General features: G+C 40.8%; 1 protein-coding gene across 1 annotated transcript in view; it reads left to right on the plus strand.

The window, feature by feature from the left end:
* LOC117647578 (ryanodine receptor) overlaps positions 1–20679 on the plus strand; it is a 28902-nt gene that overhangs the window by 5156 nt on the left and 3067 nt on the right. Inside the window, exons 9-70 of the mRNA XM_034389404.1 lie at positions 231–402; positions 507–676; positions 1337–1461; positions 1541–1741; positions 1851–2020; positions 2096–2286; positions 2365–2505; positions 2586–2683; positions 2763–2958; positions 3054–3267; positions 3358–3566; positions 3662–3976; positions 4058–4137; positions 4224–4311; positions 4395–4515; positions 5556–5655; positions 6158–6356; positions 6457–6681; positions 6762–6895; positions 6974–7135; positions 7212–7308; positions 7388–7538; positions 7611–7900; positions 7986–8160; positions 8234–8380; positions 8460–8671; positions 8745–8942; positions 9016–9153; positions 9402–9464; positions 10048–10209; positions 10322–10437; positions 10514–10677; positions 10747–10845; positions 10917–11069; positions 11151–11274; positions 11355–11445; positions 11525–11707; positions 11785–11965; positions 12037–12251; positions 12338–12492; positions 12583–12707; positions 12788–13000; positions 13077–13355; positions 13438–13658; positions 13742–13832; positions 13921–14049; positions 14129–14304; positions 14379–14547; positions 14665–14814; positions 14965–15121; positions 15213–15336; positions 15431–15638; positions 15900–16018; positions 16126–16236; positions 16329–16431; positions 16504–16639; positions 16721–19268; positions 19364–19580; positions 19661–19726; positions 19832–19911; positions 19995–20156; positions 20244–20606. Of these exons, the coding sequence (XP_034245295.1) occupies positions 231–402; positions 507–676; positions 1337–1461; positions 1541–1741; positions 1851–2020; positions 2096–2286; positions 2365–2505; positions 2586–2683; positions 2763–2958; positions 3054–3267; positions 3358–3566; positions 3662–3976; positions 4058–4137; positions 4224–4311; positions 4395–4515; positions 5556–5655; positions 6158–6356; positions 6457–6681; positions 6762–6895; positions 6974–7135; positions 7212–7308; positions 7388–7538; positions 7611–7900; positions 7986–8160; positions 8234–8380; positions 8460–8671; positions 8745–8942; positions 9016–9153; positions 9402–9464; positions 10048–10209; positions 10322–10437; positions 10514–10677; positions 10747–10845; positions 10917–11069; positions 11151–11274; positions 11355–11445; positions 11525–11707; positions 11785–11965; positions 12037–12251; positions 12338–12492; positions 12583–12707; positions 12788–13000; positions 13077–13355; positions 13438–13658; positions 13742–13832; positions 13921–14049; positions 14129–14304; positions 14379–14547; positions 14665–14814; positions 14965–15121; positions 15213–15336; positions 15431–15638; positions 15900–16018; positions 16126–16236; positions 16329–16431; positions 16504–16639; positions 16721–19268; positions 19364–19580; positions 19661–19726; positions 19832–19911; positions 19995–20156; positions 20244–20606 (12372 nt within the window). The remainder of the gene's footprint in view (positions 1–230; positions 403–506; positions 677–1336; positions 1462–1540; positions 1742–1850; positions 2021–2095; positions 2287–2364; positions 2506–2585; positions 2684–2762; positions 2959–3053; positions 3268–3357; positions 3567–3661; positions 3977–4057; positions 4138–4223; positions 4312–4394; positions 4516–5555; positions 5656–6157; positions 6357–6456; positions 6682–6761; positions 6896–6973; positions 7136–7211; positions 7309–7387; positions 7539–7610; positions 7901–7985; positions 8161–8233; positions 8381–8459; positions 8672–8744; positions 8943–9015; positions 9154–9401; positions 9465–10047; positions 10210–10321; positions 10438–10513; positions 10678–10746; positions 10846–10916; positions 11070–11150; positions 11275–11354; positions 11446–11524; positions 11708–11784; positions 11966–12036; positions 12252–12337; positions 12493–12582; positions 12708–12787; positions 13001–13076; positions 13356–13437; positions 13659–13741; positions 13833–13920; positions 14050–14128; positions 14305–14378; positions 14548–14664; positions 14815–14964; positions 15122–15212; positions 15337–15430; positions 15639–15899; positions 16019–16125; positions 16237–16328; positions 16432–16503; positions 16640–16720; positions 19269–19363; positions 19581–19660; positions 19727–19831; positions 19912–19994; positions 20157–20243; positions 20607–20679) is intronic.

Consider the following 20679-nt stretch of genomic DNA (forward strand, 5'->3'; position numbering starts at 1 on the left):
CCTACTGCCAGGGCGGCGGATCCAAAGCTCCGGGCAAACCCGCAGACCCGGGACCCGGTTCCTCGGGTTTTACCCGCATACCCGGGTACCCGGGTCTACCCGCGGACCCGGTGCAACCCGGGCGGGTGTCAGAGCCCTAGAGTCTGCCTCTCTCGCACTCACGGGGCGCCCCGCACATGTGCGAAAGAGACAGAGCGACGAAATAAATCCGATGGCCTTCCCTCTTGCAGCGACGAGGCGACCACCGCGTCGTCCACGTTCTGCCTGCGGCAGGAGAAGGACGACCAGAAGGTGGTGCTGGAGGACAAGGACTTGGAGGTGATCGGCGCGCCCATCATCAAGTACGGCGACAGCACGGTGCTGCTGCAGCACTCCGAGACGGGGCTCTGGCTCACCTACAAGGTAGGCGTCAGCTACCAGGGGTTGCCGACCTCAGCCTGCCCGTCAGACTTCTCTCCTTGGCAGTGGGTAGCGAACTGTGCTTAAACGGACACCCGAACTTGCAGGCGTACGAGACGAAGAAGAAGGGCGTGGGCAAGGTGGAGGAGAAGCAGGCCGTGCTGCACGAGGAGGGCAAGATGGACGACGGGCTGGACTTCAGCCGCTCTCAGGAAGAGGAGTCGCGCACGGCCCGAGTCATTCGAAAGTGCTCCTCGCTCTTCACGCAGTTCATCGTGTAAGTGCTGCTTGCTCGTGCCGGCCCTGGCCACGAACGCGCCGGCACACAGTGGGCCAGAAGACCGGCGCAGGCGGCCATGGATTGCTCTCCCAACGAGGAATCCAATGGTGGGGTCATACGTTCGGGTCGCGTCCTGTTTAGCGACTCTGGAGCTCAAAACGCGGCTAGAGTTTTGGCCACCTCCGCCGGTCTTCTGGCCCACTGTGCGGCACGGCGACGCCACGCCGGACCGAGCAGTGTCGCGCTTTGAATTTCCCGCCTTATGGGAAAACAGTTGACGACAGCGGTGAAAGGGCGGTGCGCTTTACAATTTTCAAATCTATTTCCGGTCCGTACGCGCGAAGCCACGAGCGAAAGTAAACAAACAGGAGCCTTTGTTTACGGTGATTTTCTCGAAACTAGTGTGATTTGCGTTTGTTATTGGGTCAAAATGGCATTTTTTGAGTCGCAGACGGAGTTTAGATACGTTCGTGCTCGTTGGGTTAGGCTGTTAACCTTTGTTGCTGCTGGCAGAGTCAGTTTAGAAATATGGCTGTTGTGTGTTTCTGGGTTAGGACTAAATTGTTTTGATGATTTTGCACAGTTGCCATCATTTAAAATGTGAACACGACCGTAGTCTTAGTTCCATAATTTGAGCCAAAATTTTTTGTGTTACAGAGGACTGGAGACTCTTCAAATGAATCGAAGGCACTCAGTTTTCTGCCAGTCGGTTAATCTTAGCGAAATGGTCATGTGCCTTGAAGATCTCATCAACTACTTTGCCCAGCCTGAAGAGGACATGGGTAAAGATTTTTGTCCAACACCCTGTATCTCATGACAATAGCTCAGCATTTAAACTGGAATTTGTTTGCTTATTTACAGAGCATGAAGAGAAACAGAATCGACTTCGTGCATTGAGAAACCGTCAAGACTTATTCCAAGAGGAAGGCATTTTGAATTTAATCCTGGAAGCGATTGATAAAATTAATGTTATTACATCACAAGGTTTCCTAGTTGCCTTGGCTCGTGATGAGTCTGGGCACAGTTTCGATATAATCTCAGCATATTTGTATCAGCTGCTCGGTCAGTATCCAGCTCATTGGAAACTTTCGCATACCACCCAAACCTCTTGTTGTTCTATGAGATTTGTAGGATTTTGAATTCATGAATAACTTTGGTTTCTCCTTTACAGCGGCCATTATTAAAGGCAACCACACCAATTGTGCCCAATTTGCTAACTCAAACCGATTAAATTGGTTATTCAGTCGTCTGGGGTCTCAAGCTTCAAGTGAGGGCACAGGAATGTTAGATGTGTTGCACTGTGTGCTGATAGATTCTCCAGAGGCTCTAAACATGATGAGGGTGTGGCTTCAATAGAATTTATTGTAATTTTTTCCTGCTAAGTCCAACCATGTAATACATGTTCCATTGTTGCAGGATGAACACATCAAAGTTATTATTTCACTACTTGAGAAGCACGGAAGGGACCCCAAAGTTTTGGATGTACTTTGTTCCCTTTGTGTTGGTAATGGTGTTGCTGTAAGATCCTCACAGAACAATATTTGTGACTACCTATTGCCTGGGAAAAATCTTTTGCTGCAAACTCAACTTGTTGATCATGTTGCAAGGTAAGGATAGCACGTGTACAAATATGGTTGCGGGAGTGTAACAATTTCAAGCTGGCTATAACTTTGACATGTCTTTAGCATTCGACCCAACATATTTGTGGGACGAGTAGAAAATTCAGCTGTGTACCAGAAGTGGTATTTTGAAGTCACAATGGATCACATTGAACAAACAACTCATATGATGCCTCATCTTCGTATTGGCTGGGCTAATACTGCTGGGTGAGCATTTAAAATTTCTTCCCCTGTTGTAGTATTTGAAACTAAATTGTTGATTATTTTGTTTGAACTTTATATTGTAGATATGTTCCATATCCTGGTGGTGGAGAGAAATGGGGTGGCAATGGTGTGGGAGATGACTTGTACTCTTTTGGCTTTGATGGAGCCAACCTTTGGTCAGGTGTGATATTTTTAGGGTTTTACAATGTTTGTATAAATGAAGTGCAAGGCATTAATACATAATAATTATCTTTGTCAAGGTGGACGGAAAACTTTAGTCATAGCTGGCGCTTCAGAACCTTATATTCGGAAAGGAGATGTCATTGGCTGTATGCTGGACCTATCTATTCCTATCATTAGCTTTACCTTCAATGGTATGAGAGTACCAGGATCATTCCGCAATTTTAATTTGGATGGAATGTTCTTTCCTGTGATGAGCTGCTCTTCTAAACTCAGGTAACAATCCATCTGGATCTGACCATAGCATTTTTTGATTGGGAAAAAAAAAAGATCTTGTGAATTACATCCTTTAATTGACTCCTACATTGCAGCTGCCGGTTCCTACTTGGTGGCGATCATGGGCGTCTCAAGTACGCTCCACCAGAAGATGATTTCTCACCACTAGTGGAAAGCTTACTGCCTCAGCAGCAGTTGTCACTTGATCCTTGCTTTTATTTTGGAAACCTTAATAAGAGTGTTTTGGCTGGTCCCTGGCTTATTGAAGATGACACTGCTTTTGTTCCAACCCCTGTTGATACTTCTATGGTAACTACCCTCCCTCCTATTAGCAAAAAAAAAAAAAAAAAAAAGTTCATGACCATGTAAATTAACCATACTTTCAAAAATCCTATTTAGATTACACTTCCAAATTATATTGAGAGCATCCGAGACAAATTAGCTGAAAACATCCACGAAATGTGGGCTATGAACAAAATAGAAGCAGGGTGGTCTTTTGGAGAAAGACGTGATGACATTCGTCACATTCACCCCTGCCTTGTACAGTTTGCTCAGTTGCCCCCAGCAGAAAAGCGCTATGATTCTCAGCTAGCTGTCCAAACTCTCAAGTAAGTAAAATCTTTATGTCTTTCAGAATCCTGTTACATCTTCAGCCTGTCCATCAATTATTCTTTTATACCTCATTTAATTGTTGTTTTTTTAGGACTATTATGGCTCTTGGATATCACATTACGATGGATAAGCCTCCTGCTCGAATAAAAACTGTCAGGTTACCAAATGAGCCGTTTTTGCAGTCAAATGGGTACAAGCCTGCACCCTTAGACCTGACAGCCATTACTTTAACACCAAAACTCGAGGAGCTGGTAGATCACCTTGCAGAAAATACTCATAATTTGTGGGCCAAGGAACGCATCCAACAGGGATGGACTTATGGTCTCAATGAGGACTCAGAAATGCTTCGGAGCCCACATCTTGTGCCATATGGCAAAGTAGATGAAGCAATCAAGAAGGCCAACAGGTGAGTTTATTTCTTTGTAACACTTCTGGTTCAGAAAAAGATCACACAAGATTTTGTTCATTTTCTCTGTGCCTTGTTTAGGGATACTGCAAGTGAAACTGTCAGGACTCTTCTTGTCTATGGATATGTTCTTGATCCACCAACTGGAGAGGCTCATGAGGGTTTGTAATTTTGTGGATGATTCTTTTCTCTTATTTTCTCTGTTGAGAAAGATTTTTACCGTTATTTATTTTCATTGTTTCTTCAGCCCTGATGGCCGAGGCTGGCCGTAGCCTGCAGGCATCCTTCAGAACTTACAGAGTGCAGAGAAATTATGCTGTGAACACAGGAAAATGGTAAGGAATACTCCAATGATATGAGCAAATGGTTTATCTTTTATATAAATGAAGATACATTTTACCTTTGCAATTCAACACAGGTACTTTGAGTTTGAAATCCTGACAGCTGGTCCCATGAGGGTTGGCTGGGCCCGTGCTGATTGCAACCCTGGCTGCATGTTGGGAAGTGATGAATACACATGGGCTTTCGATGGATACAATGTAAGGAAACTGAAATTTATGCATCTAATTTAACTTAACAGACTGTACTGTTTGATCATATTTTGTTAGATGATGTGTTGGGAAATGTGAGAGAACAGATGTATTAGATAGAAACAGGGTTTAGAATGAAACAAAGCTGGGTGTTTCCTACATCAAAAAATTTAAATGCTTCTTCTTACAGCGTATTTAGATCACTTTATGATCATTGCGGTAATTTTTTCCCATTCATTGTTTTTTCCCTGTCTCATACTTTTTATTTTGTTCGACACTGTATTAAAATCACTTACATGTTAACTGTGGTGGATCCAGGCTATGAAGAGGCACATGGGATTAAGTGAACCATTTGGTAGGAGGCCCAACGTTGGGGACATTGTGGGCTGCTTCCTAGACTTGTATGATAATACAATCTGTAAGTGCCTGAGTCACTTTCTGACTTTGTCAAGTTTTCTCACCAGTTTAACAACTGTCTCTAGTTGTTTGTTTCTACACAGTGCTCACATAGCATTTCTATGCTCATCTTCCTTGGAGATGTAGCCAGTAGTCTATGATGCACTGTGTAGTGAGCTTGGTCCTCTTCCCTGCTCGGAGCCTGCCGTTCCCACAGTAATTCACTTGTGTACTGTCCCCGTTTTTCCATGGTGCATTTGGCAATTTGTGACCCGTCCCTTCTTTGTTTTTGTGTGCACCTGTTTTCTATTGTCAGGTAATTTTTAACAAACATGGCCAATTTTCAAAATTATTCTAATTTTTTTTCTTCTTTTGATCAGCTGGGAGCTGATTAACAATCGTAGGCATTGATGTTCCATCAGAAAGATCAGGGTTTTGTTTAAATTAATTAAGGTACTTCAATTTGATCACACAAAGTGGGTTTGGTAATTTATTTGTAGTTACTAGACAAATAGTACTCCACCTGACAGTCGAAGCGAAGGCTTTGCTAGGAGCCCACCCATACAGACTGATGGGCAGACCTTGCTTACCTCGACAGCAATGATGGTGATAACTCCCCACTAAAAATTCTTGCTTGATTCTTCTGCTTGAAGGAGGAGAAAGTTTATAGTGGAATGGCAGAGTCGTTTGGCCGCCAGTGGCAAGTTGGGGACGTGGTTGGGGTGTTCCTTGATCTCATTGATCGTACCATCAGTAAGTGCTGTCGCTGTCTCTGTGACTTGCTTGCTGCTTGCTTTCCTCAACATGGGATTAGACTCCCATGTTTTCCTGTATTGTCCTTGACTTTTCCATCTGAACATCTGTAACATATTTCTTTTCTTCCTTCTGGATATTTCCCATATCTAGGAATTGTTTAGATGCTTTCGTTTTACCATGTGACTCATGGTCTCATGAAATATTTTGCAGCTGTCCAAACTTGAACATTTTATTAAAGATTGTGTCTTTTTAACTAGTGTAAGGCTTTTTTGCTCCTGTTTAAAACATTGTGTTTGTGTGCTTTGTTTAACATTTAACAATTTCTTTGTCGCTTTTTAGATAAGATGACTGAATGGAAAATAACAAGTGTGGTTCCAATTAATTTATCTAGGTACTTCTAATTTATCTTTTTTGTGGTATTTTGTCCGACTTACCCTCTTAATTTTATTCCTATACTTAAGGAAAGGAGCTAAAACATTTCTTGTACCACTCACTTTAGGCTTCTCTTTGAACGGTGAGCTTTTGATGGATGCTCTGGGAGGAGAAACAACATTTGGCGATGTGCAAGGAGATGGATTTGTTCCTGCATGCACACTGGGTGTAGGGCAGAAGGCAAAACTCATATATGGCCAGGATGTGGACTCTTTAAAATTCTTCACAACTTGTGGACTTCAAGAGGGATATGAACCTTTCTGTGTGTAAGTAGAAATTTAAGGATGTTGTATATTACTCAGCTAATGTAATTATGTGTCATCATCTAAATGTATAATTTCTGTTTTGTTTTTTTGGTTTGTTTAGAAATATGACTAGACCTGTAACATATTGGTACACAAAAGACCAGCCTATCTTTGAAAATACTGATGATATAGTAGATTCAAAGATTGACGTCACCAGAATACCTGCAGGATCTGACACACCACCTTGCCTCAAAATAAGTCACAATACTTTTGAAACAATGGAAAAGGCAAACTGGGAATTTCTTCGCTTGTGTCTGCCTGTTATTTGTCAGAGCTCTTTTATTGAGTAAGAATTGTCCTTTAATATTAATAAAACTGTATCTTGTGACAATGTAGTAAATAATCTCCATTCTCCTTTTCTTCCAGTGAGAGTGAGAAAATAAGACGCTGGCAGGAAATCAAAGTAAGACAACACCGTCTCCTAACTGAAACAGAGCAGACAACCCCAGCACATCTTGAACAAATTATGAAATCTGGATTCTCTCTGAGTGACATCAAAGGTAGTACTATTATTTTGTTTCATGCATTCCTTTGACTTCATAACTTACCTTGTGTTGTCAATTTTTTACTCTCTTTAGGTTTACAAAGAGGGTATTCAGAGGATGCTGCAGAACATGATGAAATGGGAAGACCTGACAACTCTCCACCAACAACAAGCAAGTTAAAACGGTTGCCTACTAGGCCACCAAGGAAGGGCTCTCTGTCTCGTACCAACGGCTTTGACACATTGGAGACTGGTAGTAAGTCATTTTGTTAAGTTAATTTATTCTGGACATTATTTTCTGCAATTAATCTATTCATAACCAATTTGATCAGGCAAAATGCAACACTCAACAAGTGAAATAGATCTTAATAGATTTGATGGTAAGGACGCTGATGCGGATAAGAAAAAAAGAGGACGCTCTCCCTTCAGGTGAGTATCAATTTTGAGGCATGGCAATGATTTTTATGAAATGAGACGAGTTAATTTTTTTGCTACAAAATCTGATTAGATTGTTCAAGAAACGAGACAAGAGTGGGGACCGTCTGAAGAAAGCCAAAACTCCTGAGCCTCTGTCCTCAGGAGACCGACTGCAGCCCCCTGGCCGAAGTGGACCGGCCACGAACTTGGCTCGCACCAATCCCCAAGTTAGAGTGTCTACAGTAAGCTTGCAGGAAATTCTCTTGAACTTCTGAAAATTGATTAGTTTATTTATCGTGGATTTTTCTTCACAGACTGATCTGAAGGTGGTTCCTCCTGTTCAAGAGCGTGGACCCAAAATCATGTCAGTTACTCCTGCTACAGGGATAGAGGCTATTGGAAATGAGATCTATGATGCAGATTGCCTCAAACTTATCAATGAATATTACTATGGTATTAGGATCTTTCCTGGTCAGGATCCCACTCATGTGTTTGTTGGGTGGGTGACCACCCAATTTCATTTGCATAGCAAGGACTTTAACCAAAGCCGTGTTCGCAAGGCTGAAGTTCATGTCTGTGATGATTATGACAGACTTCTTGAAAAGTAAGACTAATATACATAATTTTTATTTGATTCAATTACACCCTTTACCTGCGGTTTTAATAGCATGCCTCCATCTTGCTTTCAGAGTTGAGCGTCAGAGTTGTTACATGGTCCGGGCTGATGAGTTGTACAATGAGGTAACTCAAGATGCTTCAGGCAAAGGGGCCTCTCAAGGAATGGTTGTTGGATGTTCAGTGGATACTGCTACAGGTTACATAACATTCACTTGTGAGGGCAAGGAAACTTCATATCGCTACAAGGTACCTAGTATTATTTCATCACCTAATATTAATATTCTTATAATTTTTAGTAATGTTCTTTTTCTTGTAACAGATGGAACCAGAGACCAAATTATTCCCCGCAATATTTGTTGAAGCAACAAGTAAAGAAATCTTGCAAATTGAGCTGGGAAGAACATCTACCACTCTTCCATTGTCTGCAGCTGTTCTTCAGAACTCTGATAGACATGTGATCCCACAGGTACTGATTTACAATCTTATCTCTCACATTCTGTTCTTCAGGCAACTTTGCAATGGTGTTTGTCTGTTTCATTTTCCAGTTCCCTCCTAGATTGAAAGTCCAATGTTTGAAGCCCCACCAGTGGGCTCGTGTTCCTAATCAGTCTTTGCAAGTACATGCTCTAAAACTGTCAGATGTTCGTGGGTGGTCTATGTTGTGTGAAGATCCCATTTCTATGTTAGCATTGCATATACCCGAAGAAGATCGATGCATTGATGTTTTGGAGCTAATTGAAATGGATAGACTTCTTAGGTTTGTGTGAAATACCATATCTTTGTCCTGCTCGTTAAAATTCAGTGTGATAATTGTCTTTCATAATTTTCAGTTTCCATGCTCATACTTTGACCTTGTATGCTGCACTATGCTATCAATCAAATTACCGAGCAGCACACACATTGTGTCAGCACGTTGACCAGAAACAGCTCCTATACGCAATACGTTCCGAGTTTATGTCTGGTCCTTTGAGACAGGGCTTCTATGACCTCCTAATTGCACTGCATCTGGAGAGTCATGCTACAACAATGTAAGTTCTTGTCCATTACATTTTTCCTCTGTTTCCTTATCTTTCCTGTAGCTTTGTCATTTGTTTCCTGCAGGGAAGTTTGCAAGAATGAATATGTTATTCCTCTGGGACCAGAGCTTAAGACCCTGTATGAGGATCCGGATATGTGCCATTCTTTGAGATCTCTTGACACACAATCGATTCAACCACAGATGAAGATGACTGACATAGCGTAAGTAAACCCATTCGCACCTTCTATTTCAGTTATTGTTTCTTGTTCATTATCCACATAACTTGAACTTTTATGGATTTCTTTTTAAATAGCAGGCTGCTCCCTTTTTCTGTCCAATTTTTCAAAGCCTCTTGTTCCCTTTGCAAATTTTGTGTAACTTAGAAGATGCTTTATTGTCATGGCTATGCATGACAGCTTTGCTTTTAGTTCATAGATTATGTATTCTTCTGTCTCCAATGTCTTTTCAGGGGAATGGACAGCAGTGCTCCTGGCAACGGTTTTGATCCGAAGAATAACCCTATCCCTGTAGTGTGAGTGGGACACAAAGTTTTCCTATCTTTTTTTCTTTTTTTGTAATAATTGGTTCTTTTTTCTCATCTACCTTTAATTACGAGTTAAATCTGTCCCAGAAAACTCTTATCAGTTTGTCTGGGGGTATTTTTGCTGAGTGTTTGTACTTTCTGGATTCCAATCTTGTTTATGCTATTTTCTGTGGGTTTTGAAGCAAGTTCATGTCACAACAAAGTAATTGCTCGCCTTTTGCCATTCAAACATTTATCAAACTAATTCATGCAAGCTGGTAACACTGACAGAGACAACATTAGTCTTTTTATTTTTTTTTTACACCTCTTACACTGGAAACACTATGTTCTTACATACAAATTCAAGAATGAATTTAAAAAATACACTTTAATGATTGGTGCATTCTGTGGATGATCATGTGCATTTTTGGAGTGTGCTGCATTAAAAACAATAAAATTGTGTGCCTGATTTAATTAGCTTTCACTTTACAGAAAATACAAATCTTTATTTTTTAATTTAGTTAGTGCAGTATCACATCTAGCATTTTAAGAGTCATGAGGATTTTATTGAAATGGATGCTTTCTTCTGCAGGGAAGCGTCAGAGTCATTGGACAACATTCGTACTTTGTACAGTCCCTATTTCCCTCTGGATGTGGTTCGCAATTATATTATGCTGGCTTTACATGAAGCTGTGGAAATAAATCAGGTACATAATCGGGATCCTGTTGGAGGCAGCAACGAGAATTTGTTTCTGTATGTATAACGTTCTTCCTGTTATCATTTTGATAGTTATCAAATTTTATTTATATTCATTCACATCAGTTAAATTGGTCTAAATCTCATTTTTTGTTTGTTTGTTTATCAGACCCATTTTGAAACTGGTAGATCGTCTTCTTCTTGTTGGTGTTTTGACTGATGTTGATGTAGAAAAACTTTTGATCATGGTGAATCCTGAAACTTGGGATCCAGCCTTTGATAAAGGTATGTTGTCGTTCCTCTTTTCTGTATTTTTCTGTGTGCAACTTGGTGTAATTCCTGATTTGCTTTATCTCTATAGAGGGAAAAGATGAACATCGCAAAGGTCTACTTCATATGAAGATGGCTGAGGGAGCAAAGCTTCAGATGTGCTACCTGTTGCATCATCTCTGTGATATTCAGCTTCGTCACAGGGTTGAATCTATCATAGCATTCAGTCATGACTTTGTTGGGGACTTGCAGGGTGTAAGTAAATTTTGGGTCTTCCTTTGAGATATTTAAATCAATCTTACTTAGTATTATTGAAATTGACAGGATCAACTGCGCCGTTACAATGAGATTAAGCAATCAGATCTTCCCTCCGCTGTTGCTGCTAAAAAGACAAGAGAGTTCCGCTGTCCTCCTAAAGAACAGGTAATGCCTCAGCTTCATACCAAAAGTGTATACATGCAAAGTTCGAACATAATTTGAAATGTCTTTTACAGATGAATGCTATTTTGTGTTTCAAAACCTTAGAAGAGGGTGACCAAGAAAATTGCTCATGTGGTGATGAGTTACGAGTACGTTTGAATGACTTCCATGCTAATTTGATGAACCATGTATCTTTGAAAGCTTTACAAGAGCCTGAGGTTGTGGAGGTGAGTGTTTTGGGTTCTGAGTGATTGTTTAGTGAGGAAGACTCAACTTTTATTATATTATTATTATGTCATATTTTTCAGGAAGAAAATCCAGATGCACAGAAGACTGGTCCCATAAAGAAGCTTTACAATTTGATCAATGCTGTCAAAGAACTAGAAGAAGAGAAGCCACCAGAACCTGAACCTGAGAAAAAGACCCCAGAAGGTTTGTCTTCTTGCATGTTGATCAAATATGGTAGTTCATTTCAAGTGAGAAGAGCTCATTTATTTTTAAAATGTTTTCAGAAATATTCCGTAAGGTTTTAATTAAAACTATTGTATCATGGGCAGAGGAATCACAAATTGAAACACCGAAGCTTGTCAGAGAAATGTTTAGGTATGTGACTAAAAGAGGTAAAAATTATGAATGATCAGGAAATGTAGAACTATATATTACTTTGAATGTTTATTTTCAGCTTGCTAGTGAGACAGTATGATACTGTTGGTGAGCTTATACGTGCTCTGCAGAAGACCTATGTCATCAATACTAAAACCAGAGACGATGTAGCAGACATGTGGGTTTGTCTAGGACAAGTTCGGGCCCTTCTCCCTGTGCAGATGTCACAGGAAGAGGAAGAACTCATGCGAGAACGCTTGTGGTGAGTTTAGCTCCCTGCAAACTGCATGCATTTTCAGCTGTTTCAATAATTCTTGAGTGTGTTCTCTCTGTTTGCAGGAAACTAGTTAACAATGCCACCTTCTTCCAGCATCCAGATTTGATCAGAGTGCTTCGAATTCACGAAAACGTAATGGCTGTAATGATAAATACTCTTGGCCGGCGAGCTCAGGCGCAGTCAGATGCGCCTCAGGCTGTTGGTCAAGGTCAAGCAGAAGGAGAAGCTCCTGTAAAAGAAAAGGTAAGTAGAGAAAAGATAACTCCCCCCCCCTCCAATGCTTTTATCTATATCTAATAATAATAATTTTTCAGGACACATCTCATGAAATGGTTGTAGCATGCTGTCGATTCCTCTGCTATTTCTGTCGCACATCTCGTCAAAATCAAAAGGCAATGTTTGATCATCTCAACTTCCTCCTTGAAAACTCCAATATTCTTCTCTCCAGACCATCATTGAGAGGGTCTACACCTCTTGACGTAGCATACTCATCATTGATGGAAAACACTGAGTTAGCTTTGGCATTGAGGTATCTAGTGAATTACGTTAGTGGTATTTTTGTGACCGCATTTTAGTTCAAAAAATGCTTCATAGAAAATTTTCTTGTCATCACAGAGAACATTATTTGGAAAAAATAGCGGTTTACTTGTCTCGTTGCGGTTTGCAATCAAACTCTGAATTGGTTGAAAAAGGCTACCCTGACCTTGGATGGGACCCGGTAGAGGGGGAGAGATACTTGGATTTCCTTCGGTTTTGTGTTTGGGTTAATGGTAGGTGATTGACTGATTTAATCCAGTTTTGTGACATTATGTCATAAATGCATTACATGCCATTATTTATTTTTAATTTTGTTATGACAGGTGAAAGTGTGGAGGAGAATGCCAACCTGGTAATTCGTCTTCTTATTCGCCGTCCTGAATGCTTGGGTCCAGCTTTGCGTGGAGAGGGCGAAGGCCTCCTGAGGGCTATTGTGGATGCAAACAAGGTGATAAAAATTTCATTCTCTCTATGTTCCTATTTTGATTGATAGTAATGTGGTAGCTTTGACACTAATTTTTATTTCAGATGTCAGAGCGTATAGCAGAAAGACGCAAGCATTTGGAAAGTGGAGGTGGTGTAAACAATGCTGGGGATGCAAACGGTGAATTGGATCACCCAATGCCAGAAAGTGAGGAAGATGAGGACTATATTGATACTGGCTCTGCTATCCTCAACTTTTATTGTACTTTGGTGGATCTTTTGGGAAGATGTGCTCCAGATACATCTGTCATTGCTTTGGTTTGTATTGTGCAATGCTCTGTAAATTGTAGCTACTGTCTTGAAATTGAACAGCACCCACTTTGTTCATTTTCAGGGTAAGAATGAATCACTTCGAGCTCGAGCTATCCTGAGATCTCTGGTGCCATTGGAGGACCTTCAGGGTGTTCTATCTTTGCGCTTCACCCTGCAAAGCCCTGCTCAGGGTGAAGAACGGCCAAAGAGTGATATGCCCAGTGGCCTTATTCCTGGAAACAAGCAAAGTATTGTTCTCTTTTTGGAACGTGTGTATGGAATTGAAACTCAGGAATTGTTCTTCCGACTGTTAGAGGAGGCATTTTTACCAGATTTACGCTGTGCCACCATGCTTGACAGGGTATGAAAATTTCTTTCCTATAAATTGAAAGAAGTGACCCTTCTAAACATCATCATTAATAAGAGATTTTTGTATTCAACAGAGTGATAATTTGGAATCTGATATGGCCTTGGCTATGAACCGTTACATTGGAAATTCTGTGTTGCCCTTGCTTATTAAACATTCTGCGTTCTATGCTGAAGCTGACAATTATGCCAGTCTGTTGGATGCTACTTTGCATACAGTGTACAGGTTGTCTAAGAACCGTATGCTTACAAAAGGACAGCGTGAAGCTGTGTCAGATTTCCTTGTGGCATTGACAAGGTAAATTTTATAGTATTTTTTTTATTTTCGATCTGATACAATTGAAAATACTGGTCTCTCTAAACTATTATTATTATCCGCAGCCAAATGCAACCAAGTATGCTTCTGAAACTTCTCAGAAAACTAACTGTTGATGTTGCAAATCTTTCAGAGTACACAACTGTAGCTCTCAGGGTAATTTATATGCATTTTAAGATTTATTGTCAATGTGATAGTTTTTCACCAACTTCAAATTATTAATTATAATAAAATTTGGTTGCAGCTTTTGACCCTCCACTTTGATCGATGTGCAAAGTATTATGGGTCCACATCCATGGGTGCCTCCAGTGATGAAGAAAAAAGATTGACTATGATGCTTTTCAGCAACATCTTTGATTCTCTTTCCAAGATGGTTATAAATCTTGCTTTACAATGCACATAATTTAAATTATTTTCTTCTTTTTTACATATGTTTTTTTGGTCCATTGCAGGATTATGATCCTGAGTTGTTTGGGAAAGCCTTACCATGTTTAACTGCAATTGGTTGTTCTCTACCTCCTGATTATTCTCTGTCAAAGAACTATGATGATGAGTTCTATGGCAAAAACTCTCCAGCCTCCAGCCCAACTGATGGGCCCTACAACCCACAGCCTATCAACACCTCAAGGTTCATTTTCTGTTACTGCATTACAAACTGTTTACTGTAGTAGCTTGTGCCTTTAAAATGTTTTTGTCTCACAGTGTTGCCCTTAACAACGATCTTAACACTATTGTTCAGAAATTTTCTGAACACTACCATGATGCCTGGGCCAGTCGAAAGCTTGAAGGGGGCTGGGTGTATGGTGAGCAACGCTCTGACAGCAATAAATCTCACCCTCGGCTGAAGCCATACAATATGCTAAATGATTATGTAAGTACATATTTAAAAGCAAAAATTTAAATAATAATGTCTGCAAGCCATGTGATTTATGTGTGCGTCAGATTTACAAGGGCAGTTGTCAATTTTAACTTGGTGCGTGTATTTTAGGAAAAAGAACGTTACAAAGAGCCAGTGAGGGAATCCCTGAAAGCACTTCTTGCAATTGGTTGGAATGTTGAACATTCTGAAGTGGACATGCCTATGAATACTCGAAACTCAGTAAGACGGCATAGCAAGGGTAATCCGGTAGGTGGTGATGTGAGTTTCATTTTTTACCCCAATTTGCAAATTTTTACAAAACCGCTTTTTCAAGTCTCTTTCTCCAGAGCAATTAAGTGCTTGCTTCATATGTGACTTTCATTTGAGCTTCTAAGTATTCCTGCGTCGTTCCTTCTTTCACTTTTACAGATGATGGACTCGGCTACACCTTTCAACTACCACCCACACCCCGTTGACATGACAAATCTTACACTCAGCAGAGAGATGCAAAACATGGCTGAGCGCCTTGCAGAGAATGCCCATGATATTTGGGCCAAAAAGAAGAAAGAGGAACTTGTTACATGTGGTATGTGTTTTTAATTCTTTTTTAGGGCATAGAGAGTCTGTTGTAAAGTTAGCTTGGTAGGATAAATTTTAATTTCATCTCTCAATGACAGGTGGAGCCATACATTCTCAGCTGGTTCCATATGATCTTCTCACTGATAAGGAGAAGAAAAAGGACCGTGAAAGGTCCCAGGAGTTTTTGAAATATCTTCAGTACCAAGGGTACAAATTGCACAGGTCAGGAACTTTTTCTGAGAAGCATTTGCTAAATAATAGTCAATGAAAATGATAAAGTCAACTGTTTCTTTGTTTTCTTTTTTTTCTCTTGTAGACCGTCAAGAGGAACAGCGCAAGAGCAACAAGAACAGGCAGCTGCTGTTTCCACAGGAGAGCTGCGGTTTGCTTACAACCTTCTGGAGAAACTTGTTGCATACATGGACCGTGCCACAATCAATATGAAACTGCTCAAGCCCTCTTCAATCTTTAGCCGAAGATGCTCTTTCAAAACAACTGGCCGTGATATTAAATTTTTCTCTAAGGTGTCTTTTTTTTTTCTTACAGTATAAGCTTGATATAGCGTTTGTGACAGATGCTTAAAATTTCCAACGCTATATGCGGGATACGTTATATGCGGCGGCCGCTTAATGGAGTTTTCCGCATTGGGGCAACGCATTTGGGCCGCTATAAGCGGGATAACGTTATATCGGGCAACGCTAAATCGAGCTTATACTGTATTTATTTGTTTGTCATTGCAAACTTTAATTTTGTTTTAAAATGCATGTCATTTTTCTAATTACCAGGTTGTACTACCATTAGTTGAGAAATACTTCAGCACAAACCGCAACTATTTTATTGCAGTTCCAACTGCCTCCAACAACATTGGGGCAGCATCCCTAAAAGAGAAGGAAATGGTAGCTAGGTATGTATGAGTAATTCTCATTATGTGCAGCAACACAAATTCCTGAATACCACAGCTATGTTTTGCGTCTTGATGTATAGTAATAGAGTTTGCTTTTTTTTTTCCAGCCTCTTCTGTAAATTAGCCAGTCTTCTGAGAGTTCGTCTGGCAGCGTTTGGGCCTGATGTGAGGATTGCAGTGCGCTGTTTACAAGTCCTCGTGAAGGGTATTGATGCCAAGTTAGTAAAAGCTATATACCCTTTCCCTGGAGTGGATTTCATTTGATTGTATCTGTTATGGAAACATCTTCATGTATTTCCATTTTTTTCAGGTCCCTGGTCAAGAACTGTCCAGAGTTTATTCGTACCTCAATGCTCACCTTCTTCAATAGCGTTGCTGATGATTTAAGCCATACAATTACTAATCTTCAAGAGGTGAGACACCTTTATAGTATTTATTGCTAATTCTTGTTGAACATTAATTTAATAGGATACTTTCTGTTTCAGGGACGCTACAGTCATTTGAGAGGTACTCACCTAAAGACGTCCACATCACTATTCTATGTGAATGATGTAGTTTTGCCAATCCTTACTTCAATGTTTGATCACCTTGCGGCAAATGAATACGGCAGTGATCTTTTATGTAGGTTCATATATTTTAACTTAGACGAAACTAAACAAAATATATTTTAATATGTATCTGATCTATATATTTCTATTTCAGTGGATGAAATTATGGTTGCATCATACAAAGTTCTGAGCAGTTTGTACACACTTGGAATCGATGCCAATCTTACACATGACCGTAAATATTTGAAGACTGAGATTGAAAGGCACCGACCTGCGATTGGAACTTGCCTAGGAGCATTCTCATCTACGTTCCCAGTTGCTTTCCTCGAACCACATTTGAACAAGCATAATCAATTTTCTCTTCTGAATCGTATAGCAGATCACTCCCTTGAAGCTCAAGACATCATGGCCCGGATGGAAAATAGCATGCCAACACTAGAGACCATTCTTGGTGAAGTAGATGCATTTGCGGACTCTGAAAAGACATACAATGATGCTCCACATGTCATCGATGTCATTCTGCCCATGCTGTGTTCATACCTGCCAGTTTGGTGGTCTCAGGGGCCTGATAATGTGAGTCCTGCTGAAGGGAATCATGTCACTATGGTGACAAGTGAACATATGAATCAGCTTCTCAAGAATGTTTTAAAGCTCATTAAGAAAAACGTTGGAAATGAACATGCTCCATGGATGATAGGAATAGCTGCTTACACTCAACAAATCATCATTAATTCTTCAGAAGAGCTTCTCAAAGACCCCTTCTTACCATTGGCTGCAGCTGTCAAGAAGCGAACAGACACAATGTTCCACAAAGAGGAATCATTGCGAGGTTTTATTAAGTCATCTACTGATGACACCTCACAAATTGAGGCTCAGATCCAGGAAGATTGGCAACTTTTAGTTCGTGATATTTATGCCTTTTACCCTCTTCTCATAAAATACGTAGATTTACAACGTAATCATTGGATGAAGCACAACATTCCAGAAGCTGAGGAATTGTACAACTATGTTGCTGATATCTTCAACATTTGGTCCAAGTCTCAATACTTCCTTCGTGAAGAACAGAACTTCATCTCTGTCAATGAAATTGATAATATGGTCCTTATTATGCCTGCAGCCACTCGCAGAAATGCTGTTGTACCAGATTCAACTGCCCTGTCAGGTGGTGGAGGAGGCGGAGGAAAGAAGAAAAAGAAACACAGGGACAAGAAGAGAGACAAAGACAAGGAAATCGCAGCCAGCTTGATGGTGGCTTGCTTGAAGAGGCTCCTACCTGTTGGTCTCAACTTGTTTGCTGGCAGAGAACAGGAGCTGGTGCAACATTGTAAAGATCGTTACCTTAAGAGGTTGCCCGAGTATGACATACAGGAGTTTGCCAAGATGCAATTGACCTTACCTGACAAAATTGATCCAGGTGATGAAATGTCTTGGCAACATTACCTATACTCCCAGCTGGGCCAAAAGAGAGATAATGTTGCAAGCGAAATAAAGGGTACGCAAGCCGATGAACTTGTAGATAGAATTGTGGCAATGGCTAAAGTTCTCTTTGGGCTGCACATGATTGATCATCCACAACAGCAGAGCAAGGGCACATACCGCTCCATGGTGTCAGCATCAAGGAAAAGGGCTGTCATAGCCTGTTTCAGGCAAACCTCTCTGCATTCCCTGCCCAGGCATCGGTCCATTAACATCTTCATTCGTTCGTTCTGTGAGCTGTGGCTGCAGGATGAGAATGTGGGCCAGGAGATCATGATTGAGGATTTGACTCAGTCATTTGAAGATGCGGAAATGAAGAAGCTGGACAAGGAAGAGGACCAGGGCAAACCTGATCCACTCACCCAGCTGGTGATGAATTTCTGTCGTGGTGCAATGACAGAGAGGAGCGGAGCGCTCCAAGAAGATCCCTTGTACATGTCGTATGCTAACATTGTGGCCAAGTCCTGCGGTGAAGAAGAGGAAGAGGGTGGTGGTGACGAGGAGGAGGAGGGTGGTGGTGGTGGTGAAGGCGAGGAAGGTGGAGCATCCATCCACGAACAAGAAATGGAGAAGCAGAAGTTGCTCTTCCACCAGGCTCGGCTGGCCAACCGAGGAGTGGCTGAGATGGTGCTGCTTCATATTTCGGCCTCAAAAGGTGTGCCCAGTGAAATGGTGCACATTACGCTTCAACTTGGAATTTCTGTGCTAAGAGGAGGTAACATTGAGATTCAGATGGGAATGTTGAACCACTTGAAGGAAAAGAAGGATGTTGGTTTCTTCACCTCCATTGCTGGACTAATGAACTCTTGTAGTGTTCTGGACCTTGATGCATTTGAAAGAAACACAAAGGCAGAAGGTCTTGGTGTTGGATCTGAGGGAGCTGCGGGAGAGAAGAACATGCATGATGCTGAATTCACTTGCACACTTTTCCGTTTCATTCAACTGACTTGTGAAGGTCACAACTTGGAGTGGCAAAACTACCTGCGTACTCAAGCTGGTAATACGACAACTGTCAACGTTGTCATTTGCACTGTCGATTATCTACTGCGTCTTCAAGAATCCATCATGGACTTCTACTGGCACTACTCTAGTAAAGAGCTTATTGATACAGCGGGCAAAGCAAACTTCTTCAAAGCAATAGGAGTTGCCAGTCAAGTTTTCAACACATTATCTGAAGTTATTCAAGGTCCCTGCCCTCAGAATCAGCAAGCTCTGGCACATTCAAGGTGATTTTTATTTTTCCTTTGACAAACAAATACACTTCAGTGTACCTTTCCTGTTCATTAAATTTCACTGTCTCTGGGGGCGATTATTTTTGCAGATTGTGGGATGCAGTTGGTGGTTTCCTTTTCCTCTTCTCTCACATGCAAGACAAGCTTTCCAAACATTCAAGTCAGGTTGACCTGTTGAAAGAATTGTTGAACCTTCAGAAAGACATGATTACTATGATGTTATCTATGCTTGAAGGAAATGTTGTGAATGGTACTATCGGTAAACAGATGGTGGACACCCTAGTAGAATCAGCATCAAATGTTGAGGTGCGTGGTGTACTTGTGTTATTTGCATTATTTGTTTCCCCTTGTGGGACACTTCCATTTATTTGTCTCCTTTTTTCCAGCTTATCCTGAAATACTTTGACATGTTCCTTAAATTGAAAGATCTGACATCCTCAGCTAGCTTTATGGTAAGGAGTTCACTAAGAACTTTTATATTTATAGGGTTCTTATATTTGCTGCATTGTTTTTTTAATATGCCATTTTCTGACTTTTGAAACTTTTGAATCCCTTAGGAAATAGATCCCAACAATGAAGGCTGGGTTTTACCAAAGGATTTCAAGGAGAAAATGGAACAAGGCAAAAGTTACACTCCGTAGGTATCAGGGAATTCTCTAATCTGGTCACACAATGCGCCTTGTTAATAATTTAAAAAAAAAATTGTTTGTGTTTTTTTAGGGAGGAGATCGACTTTTTACTGGCCTGTTGTGATACCAACCATGATGGTAAAATTGACTATGTAGCATTTACCGACCGCTTCCATGAGCCTGCTAAAGAAATTGGTTTCAACCTTGCTGTTCTTCTCACCAACTTATCTGAACACATGCCTAATGAACCAAGGTAGGCACAATATATTTTAAACACAGTCTTGCTTAAAAAAATAAAAATAGCTCACTGAAATGAATGGAAACTGTCCTTTTCTTGCAGACTTGCCCGTTTCTTGGAAACTGCAGGCAGTGTACTGAACTACTTTGAACCTTTCTTGGGCCGTATTGAAATTATGGGTGGAAGCAAGAGAATTGAAAGAGTTTACTTTGAAATCAAGGAATCAAATATAGAGCAATGGGAGAAGCCTCAGATCAAGGAATCCAAACGAGCTTTCTTCTACTCAATCGTCACTGAGGGAGGTGACAAGGAGAAGCTGGAGGCGTTTGTTAATTTTTGTGAGGATGCTATTTTTGAAATGCAGCATGCTAGTGGATTGATGGCTGTGGATGATGGCGGTGGCCCAGGCAGTGGTAAAGCTCGCAAGGCCGCTTATAGTTACATGGCAGATGAAGATGAAGAACGGTGAGTTGTAATCATAGAGATTTTCCACTTCTAATTAATGTTTGTGTACATGTTTGTGAAAAAACGTCTTTTG

The sequence above is a fragment of the Thrips palmi genome, unplaced genomic scaffold (genome assembly GCF_012932325.1).
Source record: "Thrips palmi isolate BJ-2018 unplaced genomic scaffold, TpBJ-2018v1 HiC_scaffold_2, whole genome shotgun sequence".
NCBI lineage: Eukaryota > Metazoa > Arthropoda > Insecta > Thysanoptera > Thripidae > Thrips > Thrips palmi.